Below are 12,173 nucleotides of genomic sequence, written 5' to 3' on the forward strand. Positions count from 1 at the left end.
TTCCCTTGTGTTCAGCCTCACCTGGCTGCTAATTGCATCTGGTCAGTTTGGAATCATGCAACAAGGCAGCTGCATGGGATTATTAATTAGGCCTCTCTGTTATATGCTGGCTGTTTGCAATTCACAGATGCTGGTGATATTCCTGGGTTTTCAGTCTGCTTGAGTTCTGAGCTTGGTTCCTGCTAGTTCCTGAGCTTCCTGTGTCGATTCCTGTGTCAGTCCCTGTGTCGATTCCTATGTCTGATCCCGTGTCCTGCCGTGAGGCGTTCCTGTCCTGAGGTCCAGTACCTTTGCCTGTGCAAGTTTCTGGCTTCTTGGTGTCCACCGGTCTGTCGTTTGGGATTCTGCCTGTCCTCCAGTTCTGAGAGTCTGTGTCAGCAGCATTGGGAGTTCCTGTCCGTTTGCCAGTATTCGTACCGGTTCCGTGAGTAGCGGCACGGCCGCGTCCGTTGGCTTAGGCCGCTGTATTCCCTTATTATTTCTGTCACTGGTGTTTTGCAGAGGGTTCTGCTTATGCTGTCACCGCCGGTACACAAAAGTATTGTCGGCGTGTGGTCAGCATTTCCTTTGTTGTTCTTTTCCTTTGGCGGCAAGCCGCACATACTTTGGCTTTAGGTTTGTTAGTAGCCCCTGGCCTTGTTGTTTAGTCAGAGGGCCCCTTGTTATCACCCTGTCTCGGTTCACTCTTTGTCTCTCATTAAGACCTGAGGGGGCATCGAAGTTGGGCAGACGTAATCCGCCCTTCAAACGCGGCTGCCATGGGCTCAAGCAACCATAGTCTCGCAAGAGTGTACTGACAGCACGGGTGAGACAACGGAGATAGGGCGCCAGGGGCTATTCCCTTTCCATTCCCCTTTCCCAGCATTCCGTCCTGGTGCTCTGGACTCGCTTCATAACATCTCCCTTGTTCTGAGCACCAGGAACCTAACATTATCACCAGCCATACCACAAAAAAGAAATAAAACTTTTTTTTCTTTTTTGGCCCAGTCCAGTGTCTAGTCTAGAATCCAGTCCTGTCTAGATTTCAGTGTGTTAGAATCCAGTCCGGTGTTAGAATCCAGTCCGGTGTTAGAATCCAGTCCGGTGTTAGAATCCAGTCTTGTCTAGAATCCGGTGTTTAGAATCCAGTCCGGTGTTTAGAATCCAGTCCGGTGTTTAGAATCCAGTCCGGTGTTTAAAAAAAAAAAAAAAAAAAGTCTTGTTTTGTTTAGCAAAATTTAGTCTTGCCTTGCCTTGCCTTGCCTTGTCTTGTCTTGTCCTGTCTAGTTTTAAATCCTCCTATGTCTACTATGCAAGCCCTGCAGGCATCTCTCGCAGCCCTGAACTCTGTATTCAGTGCTTTGAGACCAGAGCGACTAGAAGTTTTGCAGCAATCCCTAAAGCAACTGCAAAACCTTCTGACTAAAATCTTGCTCATTTTGCCAGAAGTCGTTGAGAGTACATCTATCTCTAAAGAGACTCTTGTTCACAGTATGGTGACAAGAGAATCCTCTGGTTTAATTGAAGAGAAAAGGTTTAAAAGTTTTCTGCGGCCCAGGCTCTCAGAAGAGGAGCGTCTGCGTCGCAGAAACTTAAACTTATGCCTATATTGTGGGGGTTTAGGCCACTATCTGCAGACCTGTGAGTTGCGCAAGCCAAAGTGTGGTGACGAGTCTTGCCCTCTGGCCAAGTTGAGTCAGGATACAAGACCTACTCCTGTCTCTACTGTGGCAGAGGTACTTGTCACACAACCCACACTAAAAAGCTCTCTGTCCTATAATTGGGGTCCTTGGGCAAGGGAGCCCCATTATAGATTCAGGAATCAAAAAAGAATGTTTTTCTCCTCTCTTGAGGTTCCTGTGGAAGCGGAGTTGCAAGCCCCTGGAGTGGTGCCCGATGCCCAGGGTCCTGGAGTGGTGCCCGATGCCCAGGGTCCTGGAGTGGTGCCCGTAGCCCAGGGTCCTGGAGTGGTGCCCGTAGCCCAGGGTCCTGGAGTGGTGCCCGTAGCCCAGGGTCCTGGAGTGGTGCCCGATGCTCAGGTTCTTGGTGCGGTACCCGATGCCCAGAGTGCTGGAGCGGTACCCGATGCCCAGAGTGCTGGAGCGGTACCCGATGCCCAGAGTGCTGGAGCGGTACCCGATGCCCAGAGTGCTGGAGCGGTACCCGATGCCCAGAGTGCTGGAGCGGTACCCGATGCCCAGAGTGCTGGAGCGGTACCCGATGCCCTAGCTTATAGAGGGACATCAAATATTATAGTTCAGGTGTCCATACCGGAAGGGGTCTCAGAAGCTGTCACCCCAGGTAGGGACTTGAAAAGCGCAACCCACGAAAGGGTCTCTAAAACCATAGTTCTTGAAGGGAACTCGAGAAGCAAAACCCCAGAAGATATCTTTGAAGTAATATCCCCAAGTGGGGTCTCGAGAGACGCAGCCCCAAAGAAGGGTCTAGAAGTCGCTTCCCCAGGAAAGAACTTAAGAAGCATAGCATTAGTGGAGGATCTGAAAGTTATTGCTTCAGCAAAAGTCCCGGAAGTCATAGTCCCGGGAGAACTTTCGATAATTATCGACTCAGAGAGGGAGGCCGATGGCCCGATCCCAGTCAGGGACGCCAACGGCCTGGTCCCAGTAAAAGAATCCGAGGTGCTGGCCCCAGCGGGGTTCCTGGAGGCCACTGCCCCAGCGGGGTTCCTGGAGGCCACTGCCCCGGCGGGGTTCTCGGAGGCCACTGCCCCGGCGGGGTTCCCGGAGGCCACTGCCCCGGCGGGGTTCCCGGAGGCCACTGCCCCGGCGGGGTTCCCGGAGGCCACTGCCCCGGCGGGGTTCCCGGAGGCCACTGCCCCGGCGGGGTTCCCGGAGGCCACTGCCCCGGCGGGGTTCCCGGAGGCCACTGCCCCGGGTGGGGTTCAGAAAGTCACTGCCCCGGGTGGGGTTCAGAAAGTCACTGCCCCGGGTGGGGTTCAGAAAGTCACTGCCCCGGGTGGGGTTCAGAAAGTCACTGCCCCGGGTGGGGTTCAGAAAGTCTCAGCCCCGGGTGGGGTTCAGAGAGTCTCAGCCTCGAGTAAGGTCAATAGTGACCAGGTCCTAGCAAAGCACTCCAGTCAGTCAGATGAGAAGGAAACAGATCCTGACTCTGATATCTCAACATCCATAACCTTTGATGGGGACTTCGCCCAATTTCTGGCGCTTTTCAAACACTATTACACTATTATGTTGTCTAGACCATTTCTGGGCATCACTTCAGAAAACCTTGGGCTCTATCTGATTTATTCTTTTAGAGGAGAGCCTTCTGAGTGGGCAACCAGCCTAATTAAAGCTGAAGATCCCATTCTTCAGGATCCCCTAGCATTCTGTGATGCAATTGTTAAAAGATACGGTTCCAAAGAAATTGGTTCAGGTTCCTCTAAGTCACCCGTCTTGTCTGCTGAGAGTCCACCAAATACTGTAAACTCTGCACAAGAGTCCCAGCCCGTTGTTTTGACTGCAGGATGTGCTTTTTTTACTTCTTCTAATAATAGTACTTTACCAGAAAGTTCAGCTCCCAAGGGTAAGAGACCTGTCTCTGATTTGAACGCAGCCTTGCTGGGTGGTACCATCAGTTCAGACAATGTTTGGGGAATTACCTTGGTCAGACCTAAAGAGCTTAGTAAAAAGAAGAAGAAAAAGAAATAATTTTTGACTCTTGCCTTGATTAAAAAAAAAAAAGAATTTTTTTTTCCTTGTCTTGTGTCCAGTGGCCACCATCAAGGGGAGGGCACTGTTACAAGTTGTTGCTACAACTTGTTTTTTGTTTTCTTGTCTGTTAGACCAGTGTGTCAGGTTTTTTTTTTTTTTGTATCCCTTGTTCTGGATAGTCCGAATTTTGGGGTCTTTTGACCCCTCCTCAAGGGGGGGGTAATGTTATGAGCCACGGCTGTGGCTCATTCCTGTTTTGCAGTTTTGTTCTGTATTTCATGTTATACTTCTGTTTATGTTCCCCGTGGGTGTCATGGGGTGCTCGGAGCTCACCCTTAAGGAGGGGATACTGTTATGAACCACAGGTAGTGGTTCATTCCTATTTTATGTTTATAAAGTTGTCTTGCATGCCAGGATTTCCTGTTGCTCTGTTTTAGAATACTCTTGTCTGCTGCCGCTGGTGAGTCTGTGTAATTGCAGCTTGTTCCCTTGTGTTCAGCCTCACCTGGCTGCTAATTGCATCTGGTCAGTTTGGAATCATGCAACAAGGCAGCTGCATGGGATTATTAATTAGGCCTCTCTGTTATATGCTGGCTGTTTGCAATTCACAGATGCTGGTGATATTCCTGGGTTTTCAGTCTGCTTGAGTTCTGAGCTTGGTTCCTGCTAGTTCCTGAGCTTCCTGTGTCGATTCCTGTGTCAGTCCCTGTGTCGATTCCTATGTCTGATCCTGTGTCCTGCCGTGAGGCGTTCCTGTCCTGAGGTCCAGTACCTTTGCCTGTGCAAGTTTCTGGCTTCTTGGTGTCCACCGGTCTGTCGTTTGGGATTCTGCCTGTCCTCCAGTTCTGAGAGTCTGTGTCAGCAGCATTGGGAGTTCCTGTCCGTTTGCCAGTATTCGTACCGGTTCCGTGAGTAGCGGCACGGCCGCGTCCGTTGGCTTAGGCCGCTGTATTCCCTTATTATTTCTGTCACTGGTGTTTTGCAGAGGGTTCTGCTTATGCTGTCACCGCCGGTACACAAAAGTATTGTCGGCGTGTGGTCAGCATTTCCTTTGTTGTTCTTTTCCTTTGGCGGCAAGCCGCACATACTTTGGCTTTAGGTTTGTTAGTAGCCCCTGGCCTTGTTGTTTAGTCAGAGGGCCCCTTGTTATCACCCTGTCTCGGTTCACTCTTTGTCTCTCATTAGGACCTGAGGAGGCATCGAAGTTGGGCAGACGTAATCCGCCCTTCAAACGCGGCTGCCATGGGCTCAAGCAACCATAGTCTCGCAAGAGTGTACTGACAGCACGGGTGAGACAACGGAGATAGGGCGCCAGGGGCTATTCCCTTTCCATTCCCCTTTCCATTCCCCTTTCCCAGCATTCCGTCCTGGTGCTCTGGACTCGCTTCATAACATCTCCCTTGTTCTGAGCACCAGGAACCTAACACTATGTCCACCTCCCCCTCCTCCATGTATGACCCTTCATTATCAGAGTCAGACTGCAGGATATGGGCCAAAGTACATTTGGGTACTGAGTCTCTTTTCATAAACTCAGTCATCGATTGTCTTAAGTATTGTGCCTCTTTCTCATTGCAGGACAATTTAGTAGAAATATTGGAAATCATTCCCTTAATGGAGTCCAGCCAAGCTGGCTCTGCCCCACTTGCCTGGTAAGGTACACTACACTGAGTACACAGTAGTGAACCCCCTGGAGAAGAGGACCACTGTGCATTACATGAAACACACTCTTTGCTTGACATACTGTGACAGTGACAGCACACACACACACACAGGAAAAGGTTAACCCAATGAATCCACAAAGAGCTCTTCCAGGGAGACACAGATAGTATGGAGCAAGCACTCGGCGCCCTTACCACTAAAGCCAAGCTTATCCGGGTCACAGACTGAGTACCTAGATTAGGGACTCAGTACACTAATAATCGCTCCCCCCTGCTATGACCCCCTGGTACCGCTGAGGTAATCTGGTGTCTCTCCGGAGGAGCTGCACATCCTTGTCAGTCAGCATCTGTGTCCACTGCAGAGGGAATATGGCACTGGTGAGCTGCTGGATCAACTCACAGTGAAGCCCCGCCCCTTCAATGGAGCGCGGTCTTCTCGCTCTTTTTTATACTGGCTGAGGTAATTTTGTGCCTAAAATAGAGTCAGCCCCCTTTTAAGTCTGTAATGCTAGTCTGTGTACTGTGTACACATATAGTGTACTGAGACTCAGTTCGCCCCCTCAGAAGCTGTGCGTCTGCATTGTGTACTGAGTGGAGACCCAGCCGCCCCATATAGAAGCCGTGCGTCTCTGTACCCTCATGCCGCCATAATGGCTGGCGACTTGCTAACCTGGGACGCCAGCTTAGTACTCACCACTCTTCTTTCTTCTGGCTCTGTTAGTGGTGGCGGTGTGCTACGGGAATGTACGCTCGCCGTGGTGGGGCTTGCGAATATTTCCCTCAGGAGCTAGTGTTCTGTCAGCGGGGAACGGGACAATTAACCCTTCAAGCGGTTGGGCCCCCCCCCCCCCTTTTTCCCCCTAAGTCCCACAAAGCAGGCATGCTGAAGACAACCAGTCCTGCCTGAAAATAACAAACAGATAAAATAAATGCAGAAAACTCTTCAGGAGCTTCCAGCGACGAGACCGGCTCCTCCGGGCACATTTTCTAAACTGAGTCTGGTAGGAGGGGCATAGAGGGAGGAGCCAGCCCACACTATCAAATTCTTAAAGTGCCCAAGACTCATAGTGAACCCCGTCTATACCCCATGTTTAATACGCATGTCCCTTCAGGATAATTCTGAAGAGTAGAAATCTGCTGTTATATTAGCATTTAGATCCACTTTACTAAAGACAAATGGGTTTTGTGCGTTATACAGGTCTCCCAGGAAAGTAGAGTGAAGACATAGGAGTCTTGCTACCAAATTCCCCCCCTCCTGCCTACTGTTGATCAAGGGCAGTGATATATCCCTAGAACAAATCAAGTGTGCAAGTCATAGATTCATGCAAACTCCTGTATCTGCCGGTCTCCCTGCCTTAATGCACTGTGGGCCTGATTCAGGTTGGATTGCAATACACGATCCAACTGCAAAATCTGCTAAGAAGATGCGGGCGCATGTGCAGGGCCAGTCCTATGCATGCGCCCGCATTTTCTGCAGTGACCCGCAGAAAATGCGATTGCCTCTGCCTGTCAATCAGACAGAGGCGTTCGCGGGGCATGGGGGGGCGTCAACGCTCCATTTCCAAGACGGAGCATTGCGGGGTCGCAGCTTCAAAACAGGGGTGTTGCGGCGCAAAGGGTGGGCGTGACGGGGTGTGTTCGTGGCGGCTGTGTGACAACACACGCAGCCGATGCGATCACTAAAATGGAGCGGGCCTCCTGCAGACGCAGCAAGGCTGCAATGGTAGGAGGCTACCCCATTTTTTATGACCACACTGAAATAGCGGTGCGACCGCAATTTCAGCGTGGTCAGGGAGAGAGGCGGCGGGTAGCGTGCTGGGCGGCCTTGCCCTGCGATGGGCGACCCCCAACATGCGATCCAAAGGATTGCAAATTCTACTATTTAGAAGAGTTTGCAATCCGTACTGAATTATGCCTTTGTCTCTAACAAGTCTCTTGCTGAGATCATTGCACCCGTGCCTCAGCTCTGGCCTTCCCTACATCAATGTATTTCCCAACACCCTTGTCTCATGTCTGCCCCCTACAGTATACAGTCTGGTTCCCTATTACGCTAAACCAGCTGTTGCCGTACAAATCTTACCAGCCTGTGAGCCACATCACACTGCACATCCCTTATCTCAATATGTCCAACCCATCAGCACATTATACCAGCCTGTTTCAACTCTTCAATGTTAACTTGTGTCCAACATCGCATCATACCAGCCTGCGACCATCGCACATCCCGCATGTGCATAGTACACTAAACCGAGCCTACTATGTCACATTGCAAGCCAGACCTTTGTGCCCCATTACATAGAAACTTTCTATGGCTCCACCAGACTATAACACCAGTCTCCTGGGCCTCCATCACAGTATACTAGCTCCCTGTGCCTAATAATACTGCACTGCTCTACAGTATCTTTTTCCTGCTGTCTGTTGCAATACCTGATTTCCACATCCATATTTCTTATTTTTGAGCTGTCCTGTTGTGTCTCACTCTTGATAGAGGAAATTTTAACGAAGCTTCCTCTACTAAGGATAGAAGACATCCAGTAGCGTTGTGGCATCATCACGTAAAGTTCGCAGACAGTTTGGGAATGTCTTGCAGATGAAATGCATTGTCTACTGAGGTACTTATATCCCCTATAAAGGTTCATGGCATTGTCTCAGATTGGCCAACTTTAGAAAAGAATGTGAATAATATATTTTTGTTTAACCGTGAAATGTTAAAACGTGTCCACCACAGTATTCACTGAAGACTACTTCATCTGTATAGGTTTTAGTAGATGCCGTAAGAGAGATAAAGTGATAAAGTACCAACCAAGCAGCTTCTGTCATTTTTCAAGCACAGCCTGTAACTTGGCAGTTAGGAGCTGATTGGCTGGTACTTTATCTCAGTCAACTTTATCTCTCTGCAAGACTTAATATACATAGGCCCGTACGTTCCCTACCACAGGTACACACACACACTAGGGTTGTTTAATCGGGAGACAATTAACCTACCAAAATATTTGGGAATGTGGAGGAAATAGAAATACCCATCAGAAACCCATGCAGGCACAGGGAGAATATACAAACTCCACACATTTAGGGCCATGGTTTTGAATCAAATCTAAGGCCTCAGTGATGTAAGGTGGTAATTAAACCACAGATGCTGCAAATTTATCAATTATATTATTTATACTACTAATACGGGCCAATTGTGAAATGCTGGTTCTTTCTTTTTGTAAACTTCTTTTCATTATTATGTGTTGTCTGGTAGCTTAGTAATTATTCTGCTATTGTGTATATTAATTGGAAGTGGTATTTTTTTATTATTAAAAGCAATTAGAAAATACATCCTTCGTGTGTCTTTTTAGATTTCGACATTTGAAAGGAATATTTCAAAAGCTGAATTTAACAATCTTTATAAAGCAGTTACAATAGGCCTTAGTGCATGCTCCAGATACAGTAGTATTATTACAGTATACAAATAAATCTATTTATTTAGATTTAAAGCAATGGAAAAGTTGCAGATATATAACATCTACGTATTACAAAAGCATTAAAGTTCTGCAGGTTATTCTTTTTAACTGTTGTGTTATATGCAGCCTTATACTGGTGACGTATCATTTGTTTGTATTACTGTCAGAGCACTGGGCGTAGGAGATGTAGGTCTTATCCCAAAACTTGCACTGCAACTGAGGCAGAACAGAAACTTTCCCTTTAGTCTCATACTGAAGGGACCTCCATCCAATGACTGTTCCACTGACACTCCTATCAAACACAGTCTTCCTCATGTTATCAGCTGATAAAACATAATCCCACATATTGACGTTACTTATTTCCCCAACAAATGATTGCGCGTCACTAAATTTCCCACCGAATGTGTCTTGATCTTGCCCCAGTATTATACTTGTTTCTGACTGTAAAACAAATCCTTTATTACGGCACAATCGTCTAGGATACAATTTGCCATTGACCCAAAGCTGAACTTCACCAGTACCGGAGTCCCAGCTGGCACAAATGTGTGTCCAGTCTAGAGCTTGTACATCTATAGTGAATAAGAAGTCTTCCTGGTTTACATAAACATAGCAAAGATTTGGCGGAGTTGGATAAATGAGAAAGGCGTTGTCAGCTCCACGTGTAGCCAATGAGAAAAGAGCGTAGTCTCGCGCTAGAGATGTGTAATATTGCAGGCAAACGGTGAGTTTATTTAAGGTATTTTTCAGCTCTGGCTTCAGGATTACATAGGAGCTGTCACTTTGTTCGGGAAAAAGGAAAACTTTTCCATTGAGATCTAGAAAAAAAATGTCATATTAAAAACATTAGTTAGTAGATTAAGGCTGTGAAATAAAAAAAGAAAAAAAAAAAGAAAAATTATCCTTCTAAATAAAACATTGCATATAGTCATTGTGTATTTATGTGCATTTAACGTCTTGGTTCATTGTGATGCACTAATGCAGTTGCATACTTCCAACAATTGGGACTTCAGTATCAGGGTGAAGGGCATGCCTGCATTATAGTAGGTGTGTCTCATTGTAGTGTTGCTTGAAGTTGTTACGGAATACGGAATTGGATCCTATACCTAAACGGCTTAAACTGTTCTGCCCATGCTCCATATTTTAGTACAGGTTGAGTATCCCTTATCCAAAATGCTTGGGACCAGAGATATTTTGGATATGGGATTTTTCCGTATTTTGGAATAATTGCATACCATAATGAGATATCAAGGTGATGGGACCTTAGTTTAAGCACAGAATGCATTTATGTTACATATACACCTTATACACACAGCCTGAAGGTCATTTTAGCCAATATTTTTTATAACTTTGTGCATTAAATAAAGTGTGTTTACATTCACACAATTCATTTATGTTTCATATACACCGACCTTATATACACAGCCTGAAGGTCATTTAATACGATATTTTTAATAACTTTGTGTATTAAACAAAATTTGTGTATATTGAGCCATCAGAAAACAAAGGTTTCACTCTCACTCAAAAAAGTCCGTATTTTGGAATATTCCGTATTTCGGAATATTTGGATATGGGATACTCAACCTGTATTGAAATCTTTATGAGGATTATGGATTAAGAGGTCCAGGATTCCACTAAAAGGACTACATTAATACATCTGAATCTATCAGTGTTGGAGAGACAGGTACTAAAATCACTATTAGAGAATAAAAATCTCATTATCTACCACGCTGATAAAGACAGGGCCATAGTCATTCAAGATCTAAAGGACTATAAGAAGGAATCTTAGCAGCAGCTGATAGATAGTCAGATTTACTGTATATGAAATTACAAAACGACCCCACAGGATCATGTAAGAAACATCTTCTAGCAATACTACAATGAGCTGTGGATCTGGGTCTTATTTTGGATAAGGAATACTCCTATTCCTGTATTCCCATTGGCCCCGCTTTTCTATACTATTCCAAAAATTCATAAGGGACTGGACCCCCAATATCAGCAAGGGGGTCCATGTTCCAACCAGTTGTGGTCTTTCTTGATTCATTATTACAGTCTCTTATTCAAAAGGAACCCACTTTTTATGGGTCACATCATCGTTCCTTAATAAATTGAAAGGACTGCCACCTCTTAATAATAATTGCTGGTCAGCTACAGTGGATGTGGTAAATTTATACACCTCTATTTCGCAATGTAGGTTTAGAGCAATTAAGATCTTTTTAATTACAAGTACTGTATTTGAACCGTCATTTGTAGAAATTATTTTACAGTTTTTTAAATTCATATTAACAATTTCTTCCTTTACGATAAGCAATGCTTTTTGCAGGATTCACTACGGATTGCCGGCGGTCGGGCTCCCGGCGACCAGCATACCGGCGCCGGGAGCCCGACCGCCGGCTTACCGACAGTGTGGCGAGCGCAAATGAGCCCCTTGCGGGCTCGCTACGCGCGCCACGCTATTTTATTCTCCCTCCAGGGGGGTCGTGGACCCCCACGAGGGAGAATAAGTGTCGGTATGCCGGCTGTCGGGATCCCGGCGCCGGTATACTGTGCGCCGGGATCCCGACAGCTGGCATACTGAAGACCACCCCTTTTTGCATATAGTGATGTATGCCATGGAACAAGAGTTATTTTTCAATAACCCACAGGTTGCCTCTAATATATTGATGTTTACAGGGGCAGATCCAGAATAAAATGACAGGAGTGGGGCACCCTAATAAGGGGAGGGGTTTACTGACCCTAATAAGGGGAGGGGTTTACTGAGGGTGTGGCCTCTTAACAAGAGGCACGGGGGGGGGGGTCATTCTGACCCGCTCGCTGCTGTTTGTCGCAGCAGAGCGAACGGGTCTCTACTGCGCTGGTGCCGTAGTGCGCCGGTGCATACCAGACGGCCAAAGGCCGTAGCAGGGCTGCAATCGCCTCTGCCTGATTGACAGGAAGAGGCGATCGCTGGGCGGGAGGGGGCGGAAAGGCGGCATTTGGCCGCCATTTCGTGGGAGCGGTCCGGCCACCGCAGGCGTGGCTGTTCCGAACGGGGGGCGGGCTGCAGCGGCTGCGTGACATCACACGCAGCCGCTGTGGGCCGGGGAGCGATGAGTAGCTCCCAGCCAGCACGCTAAAGCTGCGCTGGCCGGGAGCTACACTTGAAGTGCAAAGGCATTGCCGCTGTGCGATGCCTTTGCACTTCTGCGGGGGGGCAGCACTGACATGCGGGGCAGACTAGCCCTGTGCTGGGCATCCCCCCGCATGTCAGTGTGAATGATCGTAGCTGTACTAAATTTAGCACAGCTACGATCAACTCAGAATGACCCCCATAGTCTCCAATTGAATGCCGTTTCCACGAGCCAGTGGGTGACAGTAAAGGTTGATGGGGAGAGGCAGTGGGTGACACAGTGAAGGTGATAGGGGTGACAGGGAGAAGGTGATGG

The 12,173-nt window shown here is 47.6% G+C and overlaps 1 protein-coding gene across 2 annotated transcripts in view; it reads right to left on the bottom strand.

The window, feature by feature from the left end:
- Nucleotides 1-8,577: 8,577 nt before the first annotated feature.
- LOC134981003 (C-reactive protein-like) overlaps nt 8,578-12,173 on the bottom strand; it is a 38,503-nt gene continuing 34,907 nt past the window's right edge. For both annotated transcript variants that reach the window (XM_063948083.1, XM_063948084.1), the window contains exon 3: nt 8,578-9,566. In XM_063948083.1, coding sequence (XP_063804153.1) covers nt 8,896-9,566 — 671 coding nt within the window. In that variant the 3' untranslated portion in view covers nt 8,578-8,895. The remainder of the gene's footprint in view (nt 9,567-12,173) is intronic.

Source organism: Pseudophryne corroboree, chromosome 12 (assembly GCF_028390025.1).
Source record: "Pseudophryne corroboree isolate aPseCor3 chromosome 12, aPseCor3.hap2, whole genome shotgun sequence".
Classification (NCBI taxonomy): Eukaryota; Metazoa; Chordata; class Amphibia; order Anura; family Myobatrachidae; genus Pseudophryne; species Pseudophryne corroboree.